Raw genomic sequence first — 19,534 nt, 5'->3', positions numbered from 1 at the left:
CACTTCGATGGCGCTGTTAAAGGGCCCAAAAACAAGCGCGCTATTATACAGTTTTAGAATAGCGTCAGTAACATTAGCGTCCGTTGGATACGACTCTATTTTCGTAACTTGGCGTGGCTACCCAAAAGGATAGCGTGTGACGCATGCGCAGTGGTGACGAACGCTAACGCAAAGCTTTGCGCACGTCAGCAATGTGTCCACGTGACGCCACAAGGAGATAAGCTCTCGATATCAGTTGTGAATTGTCTCCTACCCTGCTTTGCCATATACAGTCGCAAGCCCGTTCTGCCTTGTAGGGCGTGGAAGGGTTACACGAGCCGTTTGCTGATGTCTGCACAGATAGCGCGCACGCCAGCGCTCTCGACCGCGCGCTCTTATGATCAAAGTTCGCAGTTGCTGCTCGAGCGACGCAGCCACTACCCCCACCCCCCATGCAGGTCACGTGATGCGTGACGCCTACTACTACTACTACTACTATGGTACAGGTATAGACTAATACCAGTGCCACACAGTGCACTGCTGATCGCAATTAAACCCGATCGGGATCAAGTTTCTCAGCAGTTATTGGCTCCATTCTCTAGCTTGATTTAAGGAGCCAATCACGATCACGAAATTCAATCCGCATCAAACCCGATCGCGATCGGAACGCGATCGGAAAGTGACCGTGTGACACCTGTGTAAGACATCTTCGCTGTAAAGGGAGTGACGAGATGTCGGATGTGTGATCACTCGCCTGCACCGCTGCGGGGCACCTTGAGGGGCGCCACGACGTCCCAGCGGTCCTGCTCGGGGCAGTATCTCTCGACGAGGCCGAACTTGGTGGTGCTGTCGCAGCCGCCCACGGCATACAGCCGGCGCCGAACAACGGCCGCGCCCAGTCCGTACCGCGCCAGGGACAGGCCGGCCACGCTTGTCCACTCGTCCGTCGATGGGTCGTACCTGCAGCGCACAATGACCACACCGAATAATGCGCCGGCCTGCTATTAGGCACTGTTTAAAACAGGAGTTAGTGCCTAGCCATACAGGCCTGAGCCATATAGGCGTGGTGGGGGGTGGACCTGACGCCCCTCCCGCTGTTACCACAATCCCTTTGAAACGTGATTGTGGTAACGGAGGCAGGGACGTCAGGTAGTCGCGTTATTTGTTTATGAGTATTATTCTGGCGAGTGACCAGTACTCGGGTGTACAGGAATGCGGCCCTCGAAAGGTGCACCGCGCCGAATGCGTATTTGTATGCGCCGTTTTTTTTTTAGACTACGGGTGTTCTTTTCTTTAGACTACATATATTTTATAAAAATGCTATGAAAATCAGGCCCGGTCGGTCGTCTTCGCACACTAACTCTACGTCTAAGCGGACAAACTTTGCTTCGCCTGAATCTACATTCAAATGAGTAATTAGCAAAAACTCGTTAACTTTTTTAATTATTAACTTTAGGGTCGTTGCTTACATGGAAGAGTTGTAGGGCCTGACATTTTATGTCATGCCCATTTTTTTAAAAGTCGCAAAGTACGCACGTAATTTGAGATAATAATAATCGAAATTCGAGGCCACGATCTAGGCGAAACCGAAACTGAGCGCACCGGCGCGCAGGAAACCCGTCAACCCTGTTACGTCAGACCAAAAGCTCTTGTGACGAACTTTGAAAAAAGGCGCGTCGCAGCAGAACATGGTGAGAAAAACGGCAAGCCGTCTCAGATACCCAATTGGACTGCTTATCTTTGCGTTGGTGTGCAGTGGTTATTCGTTTCTTTGTTAAACTCGAAAGAAGTGCAAAGAACTCGTTCGCTTGTCCGCGAGAAGCGGCGCCGCAGTGGCTGCCGCCTAGTTTTAAGCTGTACATGCAGTGAAAGAAAAAAAAAAATGGAAATAGCGGTTTTCTTGGTTACGGCGCTAAAGAAACAGATAAGCACTACACACCAAACGCAAAGAACAAGCGGTCCATTTGGGACGACTTGTCCTTCTTCCTACCACATGCAGCTGCGAGGCTCCTTTTTTTTATTTAAGAAAATCGTCACGCGAGCTTCCGGTGTGACGTAACAGGGCTGACGGATTTCCTGCGCGCCCGGTGCGCTCATTTTCGGTTTCGCCTAGATCGGGGCGTCGAATTTCGATTATTATCTCAAATTACGTGCGTGTTTTTTTGCGATTTTTAAAAAAAGTGGACGTGTCATAAATTGTCAAAGTCTACAACTAACCCGTATAAACAACGGCCCTCAAGCTAATAGTGAAAAAGATAATTAACGCATTTTTGTTAATTACTCATTTGAATGTAGACTAAGGAGCAGCAAAGTTTTTCCGCCTCGGCGTAGAGTTTTCTTGCGAAGACGACAGGGGCCTGACTGTCATATATATATATATATATATATATATATATATATATATATATATATATATATATATATATATATATATACCCTATATATGAAATTGACATGCTTTTGGGACGTTAAACGCGAAGAATTATAGAAAGTGACAAATGCAAACAATGTGAATCCAGAGGCACTTTGGAGCATATATTATGGGAGTGCCGAGTGGTAAGTGATAATAACGAGAACGCGGCCTCTATAGTGACATATGCTTCGCGCGCGCTGAGTGGGTGCACTGCTCAGCCCCGTCCTCGAGGATCAACTCTCAGTCTATGGGCCGTCCAGCGAGCCGAGGAAGACTCCTGGCCGTCACCTAGGCGGGACCATCGACCCTATTTCCTTCCTTCCGTGCTCTCACCTCTCGACGCTACTGAGGCAGTTGGTGCCGTGCGATCCCGCGACGGCGTACAGTAGACCATCCAGCACAGCGACGCCGAGCCTGTGTCGGGGCACACCCATGGGACTTCGCTCGCTCCAGCAGTTGAGCGCCGGGTTGAAGCAGTGCACCACGGGCACGTCCTCGCCCAGCTCGGTGGGCGGTCGGAGCACGCGACCGCCGACCACGTACAGGAGTCCTCCGAGGAACACGCCTCCGGGACCGCTGCGCTCCAGGGGCAGCGGCGGCAACGCGCTCCACGAGCCGGACTCGGCGCTGAAGCAGTCCACCGTGCTCAGCGAGCGGCGCAGGTATCCGCCGGCGACGTACAGCAGAGACGGCACGCTGGGACATCGCTCGTCGCAGCAGCTGCAGCCGCGGTGCAGGGTCAGGTCCTGCGAGCGTGGATCGGGTACTCGGGTTAAACATAGGCGCGCTCCACGTAGCCGTTGTACTCATTGCACGTGGAGAGTAAAGTATACTGTATTCTGATTTGCATTCTGCGTGAACCACCGTTACCGAGAGGGGAAAAGTGAAGCATCGCTTTGATTTGAGACCTCGCGTAAGCTGCCTGCCATCCCTTTTAAAGCTGCCCATCGCGAGGGATGTATACAAACTTTAACGATCTGCTGGAGCCGGTGTAGAACAAAATCCAGCCAGCTCAACTTCGCGAACACTGTCGAAACAGCGAAGATAATGCCCGTCCTTCATCAGGCTATGTCGTACTTCTATGTTTTTTTCAAGTTTTCCGTTCGTTGGCGCTTAGCTTCGGCCTCTCTTGCGCGAACATCGCGGTTGGCTGGGCGACGACACGCCCGCTCTCGCTCACTCGGGCGGCTTCTTCATGAGGAGAACGAGGAATGTTCGCTATTTTGAAAGCGCAAACTCCTGAACACTGACACTGACGCGTTGTTTTACACTCCACTGCGCCTCACCATCTTGGCTCCCCCCTCGCCTCTCGCAGCACGCCCTCCACATCCTGCGCCCTTGCAACACCCTTGCCCTTGCCCTCACCTCTCGCAGCACACCAGCCCTCCACTTCCGACCGAGCCTCACTCTCGCCACACTGCGATGCCACGTGATCACCCCTACCACAACGCCGGACATGAAAGCCTCGACTAAGAATAGCTTCGCTGTTGAAAAAAAAAAGAAAAAAAAATCACAGCATATCAACGGAGTGAATGATGATGAGTGGGCGAAGCTGCGGAGGTTCATCGGTAAACCGTGAATCTTCCGTGAATTCTGCCCAGTACATCATCACCGACGCGAGATCGGGCGCGTTTACACTAAAGGTTAGATGAGTTATGACGACTTGCAGCTCACTTTAATTTTACATGTACGCTGTGAATTTTCATTGTTTAGAAAACCATTGCTTTCGAAAAATCTGGCGTCTTTCGTTAAGCAGCTGGCGTCTTTTCGTTTTGCTTTAGAAACATCTGGCGTTCTTTCGTTTTGCTTTTACAAAACATCTGGCGTCTTTCGTTGGTTTATTTCATCAATCAACGGCGTTTTGAACAAAATTTTTTTTGTTTAATCACGCACAGGAGAAATCTCACCAGGCACTACCTTGGAGGTAAACAATGACTGCTAATGGGAATGAGAGACAGAAGAAGTCGGCTTTTAGCTAACACTTACACTTCTACTTCTACTAACGTTTCCTACTGGAACATGCCAATGGCTGCTAATGGGGAATGAGAGACAGAAGAATTCGGCTTTTAGTTAACGCGCACGCTGCGAATTTTTTATTGTTCAACAACGCACAGGAAAAATCTCCCACCGGCACCACCTTGGAGGTCAAAGCGTAAGACTTGTTACGGACTACGACTACTACTACTGCTACTACTACGACGACGACGACTACGAAGGACGAACGGGTGCCGCCTTAAGGAGCTTCGCCCCTAAAAAGCCGGGCGTAGCTTGCACTTGCGGCGTAAGGCTAAAGGCACAGCGGAGTTGATCGGTTCCTAGCTGGTCCTGGCCATACGAAGTGATGCCAAATTGTACGAAGTAATGCCAAGTGATGCCAAGTTCCAGTCGAGTCCAGCAATGTCGCCTCCCGCCGTTTCGGCCGTACTACGTCGTGGACTACTTTAACGAGTCGAGTCCATGAGTGTCGCTTGGCAGCGCGCCACGATTCCTGGTAAGCGGCTTCCTCATCGGAAGTGCGAACCTTCTTCGGTCTCCCCACGTCTGCGTCTGGCGCCGCGCGCCGCCGTCACTATACAGAACGAAGGAGCGCATGCGCAGTTGGCCATGACGTCACGTCTGGCGCGACCGAGCGGTTGCGTGCAGTGTCCGGGCAGGCGGGCTGGTGCCGGGGCAGTGTATGGGCTTTAGCGAAGCGGGCGCACAGCTGTGCAACCGGTTGCTGGGCAACGCGTGGTGACGTCATCGCGGCGCAGAGATTTTTGTTCGCGTTGGACAGATTATGGCCGGCTTAATGAGCTCCGCCGTTAAAAAACAACAAAAAGACTACCCGTGACAATTTGGTGAGTCCTGGATTCCAACGTACTAACTTTCTTTAAAGATACACGTTAACACTCTTTTCGGGAGACACTCCAAAGAGAGTATGACGATCTCAAAAAAGAGTTAGAATAAAGAAACGTGTATCTGTAGTTCATCCCGGCTGCGGCCGTCGCATATCGACGGAGGCGAAATGCTAGAGGCTAGTCTGAAGCTCATTGCGCACTCACCTGTACCACGTCCGCGAGGTAGTCCGCGCAGCCGGGCGTGTCCCTCAGGAGGGCGCAGTGGGCCAGCTGACGTCGCAGGAAACTCGGAGCGAGCCGGTGGCAGCGCACCGCCTTCTTGAGGGCACGCTCGAGCTCTCCGGCGCGCCGGTGCTCGTCGTGCCGCACCCAGCGCACGAGGGCCTCGTACACTTCGATCTCGCTGCACACATTGAGACTGTCCCTGCGCAGCAGCTCGAACAGCCTCGACCACGGCAGCGAGAGAAACTCGTCCAGCCTGCACACCTGCGTGCGTGGTGCGTGATCGTCGACGTCAACACCAGTAGTGCAAAAAAATTATCATCATGCGCTGACGTCACCATACACGTCACTATGACGCCACAGATAGGAAATCTTGTGACGTCGCCATGACGTCACATGATGACTTCATCGCATGACATTGCCGCTTGGTCAAAGGTGGGCCGATCCCGGAGGCACTGCAAGAACAACGTGAGGTGCAGAAAGCTTGCAATGCATCCGATCCCGGAGGCAGTGCAGAACCACCACTTTAGGTGCAGATAGCTTTCGTAAGGGCTATGAGCTCCGCCTGTCCGCGATGATCCGCCGGCACGCTGTAGATCGCGGAGGCTACGCTCCTTGCTTATCTGGTTTATCTCTGCGTCACTAGGTGCCGCCTGAAATCCGGTCGCTCCTCACGTTTTCTCCTTCGGCACAAACGCTAAAAAGCCAATCAAATCGCTCGCAGGGCTGACGTCGCAATACTATGTCGCACCCCAAATGCGGGGGCGGTTGAAAACTCGGCTGTGGCCGTGCGATCACAAAGCAGTAACCAATGTTCTCGATCGAAAGTATTGGAAACATTGTAATCCAGGGTATACGTCAGCCTTTTTGCGGTATAATTTGCCGTTGTACTCAACAGCTTCGCTGGCCAGTCATATTTATTTGTCTTATTTATTTATTTGAACATACTGCTAGCCTCACATTTGAGGCTGTTGCAGGAAAGGGGGTAAGGTACATAATCAAAAGAAACCATTTCCAGGTAGGCCCATACATAATTTGAGTTAAACTGGACAGCACATGTGCTCTCCGCCTTAATTGTACAGCGCTACAAAATGAGTACAGTAATAAACGGATTGTTACAAGGTAAAACACATATTCAAAAGAACACAGTTCAAGCAGGCGCACATATCAGTCGAGTTGAACTGACGGTAGATACATTACAATAATTGTACAAACGTTACAAGAATGAGAAAAACAGCGATGAACAGTATGTTACAAGCTTAGCGAACGAAAAAAGCAATAAAAAGAAACTATATATAAATTAGACATTTTATTGCACTAGAGACAAGGCTCGGCAAATACTGGCGAAATACTGGCGAAATCATATCAGCGGGGATGAGTGTAAGGCAGCTTTTTTATATCGATAGCAATTATATGGGCACTTCAAGCGCATTTATGCCGTCGCCGTGACGTTCCGTATTGACTCCAAATCGATAACATCGCCCTGCGCGTCGTATGTTCTATGTCGAGTAAAAGCGTCTAAGGGCAGCCGACGATCGCGGCTCAAGCGGAGAAGAAAGGCACCAGCCGTCTTTTGTCGCGCGAAAGGCCCATGGAGGTGGGGGGGGGGGGGGTGCGTCGCAGGACTTGCGTACTTTGATCGGCCGGGTGCCGTCGCGCGCTCCCTATCTTGAGAGAGATTAGCAGACGGCTAATGCCTTTGTAGGTGTTGTGCTCTCACCGTTTAGTTTGTGTTGAAGCGATAGACAGCTCGAAGGTCGCTTTGCTCTTTAAACAGCGGGGCTGTTTAAGCTCGACGTTAGGCCGTGCATAGTGAATAAAAACTATCACCGCGATCGGCCTCTGTCTTCTAGCGCGTTTCTCAGGCGGCGCATGCTCTTGTCGTCTTCACGACCTTGCTAATTAATATTACTTGTTAATTATGGTCTCATTAATTAATACCACGCTAATTAAGACTGTACATTAATAACTGTTGATTAAGACCTTGCTACTTAGTACCTTGCTAATTTGGTAATGCTTATTATGGTAATACTCAGATAATTAAGACATATCTAATTAAGAATATATTAATTAATGGTTCACTTCACGTAGCCACGACGACACTTCGACAAACAGTATAGTTCGACGCTCCACATAGCCAAGCCTTGCAATTCCAAGCCAAACCTAGCAACGACTTAGTCGGGCTTGTAAAGCCGACAGAAGCTAGGTCGGCCACACGCTCCACTGTTAGTCCAGAATTGCACCACTAGTGCAAGTTGCGCATATATATATATATATATATATATATATATATATATATATATATATATATATATATATATATATATTTCAATGTTGCCGAACGAGACACGGTTTTTAACACCGTGCGCGTACATGGAATGCTGTAACGTGTGGGCATACTCACCATTGAGAAGTGTTGCTCGGCGAAGCGCTCAGCGCGGTCTTGCAGTTCGCGTATGTGGTGCTGCTGGCAGAACTCTGCGATGCCGATGCAGTTGGAAGGGTCCAGCTGTCGCTCGAGGAATCTGCAGCAGGCGTTTGTTATGCGTTGCACCTAAAACGGTGCCGCTCGGGAGAATCACTTCCACTGTCCCCGCCACGCGGTAGAAAGAGAGAAAGAATCGCACATCAATGCGCTCGGCCATAACGACAGCCATGCACCCTTGACAACAGTTGCACCCTTTGGGGAGTCTTTTCCTTTTCTTTATCCTGCAATCGTCGTTCAACTTGTATATACGCTTCTCCTTCGCTCTAAAAAGGAAGGGTGTATAGGGGGCGCCTTTCTGTCGCACAAAAAAAGTTCAGCTGTCTCGCGTGCATAAACGTGTGCACAAGGTGCTTATTCATGATGGTGCTCGACGATAACCATGATGGTTATTGCCATGGTACTAAAAGATTCCCGAAATGGTGCGAACTGTTTTTACGTAGAGTGCCAGGCAGCGAAAGAACGAGAGCTAGAACCAACGTATTTGTTAGAACATCATTGCATTGAAATCGAATGACGAGTGTTCCTGCTGTCACTGCAGATAGCGTACACCAGTCAGCGCTTACCGTAATTTCACTTTTTTTTTTTATTGACATGATGTAAGGAGGTGTTGGCGCACAAATAAGGCGCCGGCTACTCCTTAGCTCTTGGAGTACATAGGGTCCATAAAGTACATAGGGCCCATAAACATAAAGTACATAGGGTCCAAATTCCTAATCACAATGAACCCGCAGTATACATACGATATACAACTTAGCGTAACAGTCAAGACATAACAGTCAAAACAACGTATTCAACAATCACATACAGTGAAACCTCGGTGATACGAATCTCACGGGACCACCAAAAATATTCGTATCATCCGAATTTTGTATCACCAGAAAGCATGGAAAATTAGCACGCGACAAAAGAAAGCTGGCGTACATTTTCATTTATTGTTTGTCAGGGCTGCGGCAACGTCAGGAAAAATCCTGAATGATTGTCAGTTAGGTTTTTAGATGTCGGCAATCATACCAGCACTCGTAAATATACGGCCCGTACGCGCGCATTTAATTAATGAACCAGGTCTCTGAAGGTTCATTCTAACCGTAAGAAAAGTGTTTTTCTTACACCGTGATTCTGACGATTTGGCAGTGCGGCGCGCATGCCCACGCTTGCGTTCCCGCGCTCGCACGTGCTTGGCGCGTCTTCCGCGACAGCGCGGACAGCACCTCTTCGTACCTGGGTGGTAGCGAACGTTCGTATCAAACGACGCTGGGTGAAAATGGATTCGCAATAACCGGACTCCATTACACTGCAGGCCAATGGGCCTTGGCCGGGACCAACGAAAAATTCGTATCACCCCGAAATTCGTATGAGCTGTGATCTTATCACCGAGGTTTCACTGTATATGTTCACCTCACAGTAGCCGACATTACTCATCGTTTAGGCAATTCACTCATGATCTGTCCATAATTTAGCCAATATTAGCAATCATTAAGCCGGCATAAAACACTACGTAACCATCATAATTACGCTGGCAGTATACGGGTAGATATGGTCGGTCAGGACACTGTCGCTCGCCATTCACTGTAATGGCACTGAGATATTCTCTCAAATATAAACATAAATGTGCGCAAGCCCCCCCCCCCCCCCTAGTCACCTAAGAAGGGGGAGGTGGCAAAATGTGCCCCATACATTGACTTAGTAGGGGGGGGGGCGCAGCGATGAACCTTCGACACGCACCCCCCCCCCCCCCTCTCCCGCTCCAGATGGGAACCGTGCGAACGCCTATGTAATAAAATCAGAAGAGAATGTGTTGCGCAGCACGATTGAAGTAAAACAAAAAGTATCCGTCCAACACGTGATCACCTCGTTAGAGCGCGATATAAGATTTTTAGAATAGGGTACGCAAAGGTTTGCGTTAGCGTTTGTTAGCACTGCGCATTGCGTCATACGCTATCCTCTTGGGTACGCACGTTAAGTGACGGAGAGTACGTACTGAACGAACGCGGTCTTTGCGTACTTTATTCTAAAACTGCCTAGAGATGCAGTGCAGGCAAAGAAGCTGTGGAAGCGCTGCCAAACAAACTTTCTCGTGACAAACTCGGGTGGTCGTTTGAGAGCGCTCCTATCGTGTTTGAAAGTGGTGAATTCAACAGCCTTAAATCTCTATTTCGAGAACAAGCATAGGTATGCAAGTCATGTTTCTCCTTCCTTATAATGTATTGGCCCGCTTGTTTTAGTAGTATTGGTTAGTTGCTCCTTTACACCAATCAAACTACAGTGTCACTTCTGGTGACGTCACGCTCTAGTATGGCTAGCTGTGGTGACGTCAGGTACCAAAACATTCAGTATGCCGCTTCTGCGTCACAAAAAAAAAAAAAAATCAAACTGGCCGCTTGTGGGTCATAAACGGAGCCACGGAGCGCAGCGGCCGTGGAAACGTCACCATATCTTGCGCGAGCACGTAGCAAGAAGCGCATACCGTGTTGGGACAGCATGCAGTAGGAACCGAAACTATTTTTTAAAAACCGCGGCCTGTCTAGAGGAGCGCGCTCGCTGTAGGAGCGAGCGCCTCCAGACTAGGCGGGTAAAAAGATGCTGTAATTACTTTTGCAGTGTGCACTGCGCTCACCAATACAATATGCTACTGTGGGCTTGGCCTTTCATTTGAAGCAAAGAGAAAAGAAAAAAAGAAAAATTTTCGTATCAGTACCCCTTTAAGGTTTAGTGTCAACTCCAATTCATTTATGAAAAAAAGAAGAAAAGAAAACAGGTGACGTAATAGTTAGGCCTACCTGCAGCATGTTGGCGGCAAGCAGTAGCTGGCAGACGTTCTTCTCATTGACTTCGATGCGACCGGTGTACGCGAAGCGCACGATGAGCTCCATGGCGCGCAGACCGACGCCCTTGATAGAGACTCGGTGGGCGTGCGACTCGCGCAGGTTGCTCGTGAACATGGCTCTGAAGTACGGAATGCCGGCCGCCAGCACCACTCTGCGCATGCCCAGAGACGGATCGAGGTGGAGGAGAACTTATTTCATGTAATATACATTTTCACAGTAGAGAAGAAACACCTCATTCTGGACTGTGGCACGGCAGTACAGGAGGCTGACGTTACTGCCTCGGCAGTACGTTTTGCCGGGGTCTGGGTTTCAAAAAAGGCTCCCTGGGCGCCGCCCTTCTGGGCTGTAGTAAATAGGCGTGACCCCCCACCAATGCACTGCCGAGGCTTAGACGTCAGCCTTTGTACACCTATGCCCCAGTCCGGAAAAAAAAATGTTTCTTCGCTCCTGCGAAAATGTCTATAGACCTTTTCGCAGGAGAGAAGAAACACTGCCATTTCGGCCTGGGCCACGGGAGTACAAAGGCTGACGTCACAGCCTCGGCAGTGCATTGGGGTGGGGATTGGAGGGGTGGGGTGTCACGCCTATTTAGCACAGCCCAGGGGGGATTATGGCGGCGCTCAGGGATCCTTCTGTGAAAAGGTCTATAGAGTACGAGGTTATGCTCCAGAGGGGATTATGACAGCGCCTAGGGAGCCTTCTGTGAAAAGGTGTACAGGCACACGTCAATGGAGTTTTGGAGATGCGACAGTAGCGTCCGAACACACAGCCTAGCAAATAGAAGCAGCAAAATCGGGCCTGGCAGTACATTTTTTTGGAGAGTCACGCATATTTACAACTGCCCTGGGTGATTATGGCGGTACAGCAGGAGGCCTTTCGTTGGAAAGCGCATAGAAGGGAGACGATGAGCGCGTCCATGTGTTCTGCGAACGTCTCGTTTTCTTGGTATCCCTGGTGGCCGGTATCGGCGATACTGAGGCGGCGAAGAAGAGCTGCCCGTTATCATCCCTGGACCACATTTGGACCAAAGCAGTAACAGTTATCTCTGGTCGATTGGCTTGTTTGTGGCGGTCAGTCTGCAGATATATAACGGACAAAATACAACTCAGAGGAGTACATGAAAATTTATGGCGTTTTTCACTGTTTGATCTGAAGCAGGTACGTGCGTTCTACTGGTCGTTTCAGAGCAACTTGCTGCGCCGCCAAGTCGCTGATTCGGGCGGAAATAAGACGAGAAGCATACGTCACTTCCGTCATTCTGCCAGCAACCTTGGTCGCGCTTTTCAGCTGCGACTAAGGTTGCCATAGCAACGTACAGAGCGGAAGCAGGAATGGTTTCCGGAGCCGGTTAACGTGACGTGTGCATAAGTAACTTAACTGCCGGTGTAATCTCACGCGGAGCATTCCCTCGTTCCACTGGTAAATTTGGCTAGGTGCAATCCGTGTGCTCGCTCCAGGATTATGGCGGCCGCTCCAAATGTCCCAGTGAAAACGCCATTACACAGTCGTCTGAATTCGTTTCACGTATATATAGATTTTTTTTTTCACGCTTACCTGTGCGCCAGGACGACGCCCTCGCCGGACGCGTCGATCTCGACGTCGCACAGCTTCCGCTCGCGCCACAGGGTTTCGAGCGTCGTCAGGGCCTCGCGAGGGTACGACGACGACGACCGCCGCTGCTCGGTCTGGTCTTCCCAGTCACCGTCGCCGGACGACCACGACGACGGTTGCGGCGAGGTCCTCGAGGAGGAAGCGTCTTCGTCGCCGCTTCCGTACGCACGTCGCGCCCCCACGCGGAAACACCGGCTGCCCTGTCGACGCTTCCGCGCGGACCACGGTCGGCACACCCGACACACTCGACTTCGACCTTCTTGACACTCCGGCCGCATGCCGGATGACTCCGGCTGTTGGCGTCCGTCCATTGCGAGCAGCAAGCACTCTGGAGGTCTCGTGATCTGCATAAGGAGTGTACGGGGAAGCACTTTGCAAATAGTTACTGCGCATGCGCGAGAAAGTCTACCTTCTCAAACGAACAGCCTCGACCACAGACGGCCAGTGCAAGCGACCCCGGGCCGTCTACGTAGCGCCCTCTGGTCAGTGGGCGGTGTCCTACTTGTAAACATGCTAATGCTATGCAAAAGTCTCCGAGATTGGTGTCCCAATAAAGCTTAACTAAATTAAAACCAACGGAAAACACGGAATACCAGGTGAGATAAAGACGATAGGACCAGCTGCAACTTTCACAAATCTGGTTTATCGTTAACTCACCTGCGTGCAGTTTGCAATGAATCAGAAACTATAGATCACTTGTCTCATGCGGCTGCTTTGCCTCACTCCGCACAATCTTTTCTTGAAATGCCGACTGGTAAGGTGGGTGTAACATTCACTGCTTCAAACCCGTTGCCTATTGGAGCCCATCAGTTTGGTGCAAGCCGCAGTGCTATGCTGACTGCGCTGCACAAATTCATTGCAGCATTTGGACGATTACGCTGCTAGTGCTGCCGACCACAGGAAACAGATAAAACAATTTTTTTTTTCAATCTTTCACTTGTTTTCCTTTGAATGAACTTCTATTTTGCTATGCTTAAAGGAGTACTGACACGATTTTGAAGTGCAGCAAAACGGACGTTTTTGTTTTCCTTGGCATGTAGTGTTAACGCTCTCCCCACACGGCATCCGGGAAACACGTATAAATATTTAAGTTTGATTTTAAAGTTTTCATCTCCCAGCATCTGCAAGGCAGCTTCACCGCATGGAGAGCCCTATGACGTTTCAAGTCAGCTCACTTGGTTTGAGAAATCTGGGTTCTGCATGCAGCCTAAATCACAGAAATTGCTGTCGGAGGCACTGGACGACAGTTCACTCATCATGAACCACGTTCGACTGACAGCAAAGGACAGCAGGTGCATATTTCGTGGGTTGCAGTCTGCCCGTGCCGTCACGGGCAGACTTGACACGTCACTATGAAGCCACCCTCTCGAAACCGAAACTGCTGGATGAAAGAAGCGGTATTAAAAATATATGCAATGCATCCCCAGGCACCACGACACTCTTTTTAGGGTTCTCGACACCCGTGCTTTCATTTAGAGCAACAACCCGAAAATTTTTAAAATTCATGTCAGTACTCCTTTAATTACGTTGTCAAGAGTTCGACGAAAGTTAGTCTGGTCAGGTATCATGATGAGGATGAATATGCGGTCACTGACCAAGTCAAGGTGAAAACACAGATACGTTTCGGGACCCGTATTGGTTCCTTGATCTGATCAAGGAACCCGTATGGGTCCCGAAACGTATGTGTTTTCACCTTGATCAAGGAAGCAGTACGGGTCCCGAAACGTATCTGCGTTTTCACCTTGACTTGGTCAGTGACCGCATATTCATCCTTACTTGTTTACGTTGCGTTTCATCCTTCTACATAGCGTTTAGGATTGCTTTTTTTAGTGCTTTAAGTCTTCCTTTTATAATCGACAATGTGGCCAGTCCCCCTCGCGAGTGTAAGCCAGTTTCCCTAGGCGACAAAATAAGACTTTCGACTATCGTCTCTATCGTCTCTGCATTTTCAACGGCTAATATAAACCCACCGGCAAACCGCGTTTCGCTGCACGAACCTGCCATCGTAAGACGCCGCAGATTTCTTTATCGACGTGTAAAATTGCTACGATACCTCTCCCTAATTAGACCTAATGTGGAATAATGCATGCATAGTTTAGGATCCGTGCACAGAAACTGATGCCGACATAATCTTGAGAAAGTTGGGCGAAACACGGTCAAATGTATATTTAACAAATTTTCAACATCCGATTCCCCGCGGTCAAACTTATATTTAACAAATTTTCAGCATCCGATTCCTCCACTACCCGCTGCAGTGGTCTAGTAGTTATGGTGCTTGAATGCTGACCCAGAGGTCACGGGATCGAATCCCAGCCTCGGCGGCCGCATTTGGAAGGTGGCAAAATGCTAGAGGCCCGTGTGCTTAGATCTATAGGTGCGCGAGGACCTCATGGACGTGGTCGAAATTACCGAAGTCCTCCACTACGGCGTCTCTCATAATCACATGGTGGTTTTGGGATGTAAAACCCGAATTATTAATTATTATTATTATTATTATTATTATTATTATTATTATTATTATTATTATTAGGTTAAAAACAGTCTCCCAGTCATGGATGTGCGTACGCCGTATTGCGGAGGGAAGCCAAGGACGGTTTCGCGCGGCTCCGATAGCAGCTGTCGCTGCCTATATAGCCACCGGCTTGTTGGCTGATAAGGGGCGACAGCGCGACAGACAGGCCGCGTGGGATGCCGTTCTTATCGCCTCGGTTTGCAGCGATAAGTGACTCGGCGAATATTACGGCTCCAAGTTACGCGCCTTTCGCTGTAGTCGCGTGCTTACCTGGAAGCACGCGCCGGCTTAAGAGAGGATCTTCGCTAATCCTGTGGATCACGGCGCACGCACACACACTCGCACACGTGCAAGACATGCGCGGGAAAGATGTTTTAAAGCCTTACTGTCATTGCTTGAATGAAACTGAGGGAGATGGAACGTAGTAACTACGCCATTAGGTGCTCTTTTAACCTGCAGTTCTTATCTTATAAGCTAACTTTCTCTAAACGTGGTAGAGAATCGGAAAAAAAAAGGAAAGCTAGGGGTCAAGGTTTTAGAACTTGGCACAAAAAAGAAAAAAAAAGGTAGAGGTCGCTAGAACTCGGAATTTTGTATGTCGAGCGTCGGAAACGAACAATATTGATGTGTAACAGTGTTAGACATCTTTAATGAATATACCATTATTTGTATGTAAAGCTATTTCTAAACACTCGCAAACATTTAACGCTTTCACGTAAGCTGCAAAGTAATTTACGCGGGGTGTCTTAATTATGATGTACCGATATTCCTATGAGGATGAATTAAGTTACGCGTAGGTAATTTAGTGTGAGCGGTTCCCAGCACAGTGGAGCATCGCCCAGCAAGCTTTTAGTTAATGACATTTAATTGTGATTACCTATGCAACTCTGTAATTACCGTCCTAATTATCAAAGGACCAATAAGTCATTTGTTGAAACTTCTAAGGTGCTTCTAACTGGTGTGCGGTATTTTCAGCAGCTGCACTTACTGGTTGCTAATCTTTATGGGCTGATAAAGAAAGCGCTCGAACAGTGAATAATGCGTGACTGTCATTTTTTTTCCTTTTTATTAATTCTCACTACCTCACGAGAGCCTGTTCGAGAGCGCTACTTTCCGGCGCTGCTCAGCTGCTGACCCGAAGGTCGCGGGATCGAATCCTGGTCGCGGCGGCCGCATTTCGATGGCGGCGAAATGCTAGAGGCCCGTGCACTTAGATTTAGGTGCAAGTTAAATAACCCCGCGTGGTCGAAATTTCCGGAGCCCTCCACTAGCGGCGTCCCTCATAAACATGTCCTGCTTTCAGGACGTTAAACCCCAGAATATTATTAATCATACCGTTGGCTTTGGGACGTAATACCCTAACACTTAATTCCCTCGCATGCAGCGCAGTCACGTGGTATTTCTCATATTTCGCGGGCTTTCTTTATCAGTATGTTGCAGAAATACTGGAAGATAGATAAAGCTGACTAACGAAATTGCCTGTCTCATATGTATACCTATTAGGCAGTCTATCAAGTCTGCAGAGATGTTTGATTGTTAAATGTGTATATAGAATTCGGACAGTTCGTAAACTGGAGCCTCCGCATTTGTCGACTAATTTATAATGGTTAGCCGACTTATATCTGAAGTCTATAGAGACCACACTCAGGGTAGCCGACTGCATGATTCTCTTTTGGTTAACACACGTACGCTCCTTTCCTGTCTCCCGAGCTCCCCGACTGACATGCCTAAGCTTATTGGCGTATACATTACGTTATGCACATTTGGACGTTTATAGACCGCATAGAGTTTGTTAGCTGCTTTTGAACGTATGCGCAGCTTGTTTGTGTACTTTCTACTCTCACGAACGGCAGGTCACGCCATTTGAAGTACATAAAAAAAAAGTTTTGGGACATGCAGATTCGTTTTCTCCCAATTTCGCTCTCTCTCTCTTTTTGTTGTTATTCAAATTAGGGAGTCTGTAGCGTCCTAGCCAGAAGTTACCCCACGAAGACTTACCGTGGTTTTTGGTGACTATCACAAATCAGCCGGTCCGGGTGTCGTTGCGTGCCCAATCATTCGGTGACACATTCGAGGGCGAGTCGACGCACGGCCACGGCGAGTTTCCTGTTCGCACGACTGTCGTTTCCCGGGACTGCAAGCGTTCCCTGTCGCGGTCTCGCGCTCACTGCGACGTCGTCGGGGGGTCCTGCCCCTTATCGTCGCGGGCGAGCGACGCCACTCCTCGCCGGTCCAGATAACGTCGCCCAGCGGCGGCGGTGGCGACGTTGTCGACGCATGCAGATGCGTTGTTGTCGCTGTATAGGCCCCCACGATAAGGAGCCGCCGTCCGTAGCGGTCTCCAGTAGGAGTACGGAGAAGTGTCAGTAGTGGTGAGCGCGAACGCTCCTCTGCAGCCCGTATCGACGATGCCTCGCGAGAGCTCTCCGGTCTGCCGTTGAATCATCCTCGGCCGCCGTCGGATACTCTTTTGCATGTTTCACCGCCGGCCCAGCTAGTATACTATTTCGGTCGGCCACTCGAGCGCTCGCAGCCGCGCGGTGACTTTACCCGAAATATATATGTGCCAGAGGGGGAGGCCCTTTAAATTGGTTACCCGGTGGTTATATTAACCGGGAGACGCGCCCTTTTGGCAGGCTATAGTGTAGTCGTGACGTAACCGAGCGCGTGCTGCAGGCATTTCTGGAAGAGTGGTTTGGCAGAAGGGGACAGAGTTCAAGGGACTTCCGATAGTGGCTTTAGAAGACTGCAGAACGGTGAATAGCTCGGCTATATTTTGTAGCACAGATTAGTCCACTGTCAAGCACAAAAACTTAAAGCGGCCCTAATGCAAGACTTAAGGTCTGAATGGCACTCGCAACCCATTTTTGACTTATGACATACGTAAATGTCCACTATATCATATACAACCCCTAGCTTAACCACTTCCATCCCTTTCATGTACGTTTCCGGCGTTCGTTTGCCCGGGTGTATTCGTTAGATTAACTTGTACTTTGCGCGCTGGCGAATTCATGTATAGAAAGAAGCAGGTGGTTGAGACCTGATCCGACAGGTTCCGCAACGAGCCTCCATCCGATGGGTTTCCGAGTTTTAATTGCTGTTTACACTAATTCCTACTAATTATCACTCCAGCTTTAACTTATGACGTATACCTTAAATGGCCCCAAACCAACGTAACCTTGTCTAGTAACGTTGCCCTAAACCACCCAGAGGTCGAGATTTAGTTGTGGTACTGCAGTTATTTTTTTGTGCACCAGTCTTCGACAAACACACAGCCGCGAGAATTTTTCGAAACGGTGCCGCAATAGCGGAGTTACGCGCGTTTGATGATCCAGAAGAGGCCCTCGCTCGTTTCGCTCTTTCCTTCGCTTTGCTTCGTTAGTCAGCTCGTCTCTCCTCCTGGCCGAATGGTCCTCCTCGCCGTGCGAGGAGAAAGAGCGGCGAACGCGCGTACCAGCGAGCAGACAAACAGGTTCTTTTTGTAGGTGACGTGACCAGACGCGATTGTTGACGTCACGGCCAACGCTGGGGATTACCGAAAGGCCCGGAGAGGACAAGAAATTGTTTCTTGGAATTTGTGGCGCGCCAGCGGCTCGGATCGTAGCGCTGCCGCGTTTGGCATTGTTCATTGTGATGGCATTCTGAACTCGATGCGCGCGTTTACTTGAAATGTTAAAAAAATTATCGGAGATGGTTTAGGGGCCCTTTAATGTCCACTCTATCATACATAACTCTTAGCTTAAGCCATTTCATCCCTTTTATATATGCTTTTATTTTTATCATGGCTTTCAGACAACTCATACCGGCGCCAGGCAAGGCGGTCTACTAAAAACACAACGGAGGCTGCGAGGCATGCAACAGTTGCTTTTAGTGCATAAACATTCCGAGGGCTACTTGTTGCACTCTTGCATGCTCATTGACCATGACGTAATGTCAATTCGGCCATCCCGGATGAAGAGTGAAATGCCGAACTTACGAAAAGCGGACAGCAAGAGGTCCCACTAAGGATATCATATGTGGACAATGCAGTTACCACAACAGGCGCCTACATTGTGCAGTTTGTACATAAAGAAAGCAGGAAAATACAGTTGTCACAAGAACCGACTATACCACATGCGAGAGCATATTTTAGTGCAGCCCCCTCAACTTTTATTGACCTGCATTTAATGGAGTCTCTTGATTAGCCAATAAGAGCGGTTCAGCAGCGGTTCATTATGACTCAACAAGGGAGCTGAAGTAACTAGGCTTTGTTCTGACACTAACCTGGCTATAATGTACTAATTGCTAGTTGTTTTTTTTACTGAATTGACCCATTGTCAGAGTGAATATCTTGAATGCTGTTGTGCGCAACTTTTTTTTTCTTTTTCTCTGGAGTGCTCTCAAATGGCCGGTCTGTGGTGGCCGTAAATCATAGTACACGGATATCATTCTCACTCCGTGCATTCTCATTCGAACGTGGCCGTGAAATGAACTTGCACTTCGGAAGATAGCCATCAGCAGTGGCGTAAATCCAGTTAAATCACAATGGGGGGACACATCTCGCTATAGTGGCCATTTTGTTTTCATATTTATTTATATAAATATTAAAATCATGCTTTAAAATAAAATTTCTAAACAACGAGCATGGGTTCCCAGCTCATGTAA

General features: G+C 49.1%; 1 protein-coding gene across 1 annotated transcript in view; it reads right to left on the bottom strand.

The window, feature by feature from the left end:
• LOC119404731 (uncharacterized) overlaps positions 1-17,062 on the bottom strand; it is a 31,732-nt gene extending 14,670 nt beyond the window's left edge. The window contains exons 1-7 of the mRNA XM_049419377.1: positions 16,889-17,062; positions 12,322-12,722; positions 10,720-10,918; positions 7,859-8,008; positions 5,437-5,718; positions 2,726-3,138; positions 734-939 (exon numbers count right to left, since the gene is read on the bottom strand). Coding sequence (XP_049275334.1) covers positions 734-939; positions 2,726-3,138; positions 5,437-5,718; positions 7,859-8,008; positions 10,720-10,918; positions 12,322-12,689 — 1,618 coding nt within the window. The 5' untranslated portion in view covers positions 12,690-12,722; positions 16,889-17,062. The remainder of the gene's footprint in view (positions 1-733; positions 940-2,725; positions 3,139-5,436; positions 5,719-7,858; positions 8,009-10,719; positions 10,919-12,321; positions 12,723-16,888) is intronic.
• Between the last annotated feature and the right edge of the window lie 2,472 nt (positions 17,063-19,534).

This window comes from Rhipicephalus sanguineus, chromosome 9 (assembly GCF_013339695.2).
Source record: "Rhipicephalus sanguineus isolate Rsan-2018 chromosome 9, BIME_Rsan_1.4, whole genome shotgun sequence".
In the NCBI taxonomy this organism is placed as follows: domain Eukaryota; kingdom Metazoa; phylum Arthropoda; class Arachnida; order Ixodida; family Ixodidae; genus Rhipicephalus; species Rhipicephalus sanguineus.
Note: the sequence above shows the minus strand (reverse complement) of the source record. Positions and strands in the feature narration are given on the sequence as shown.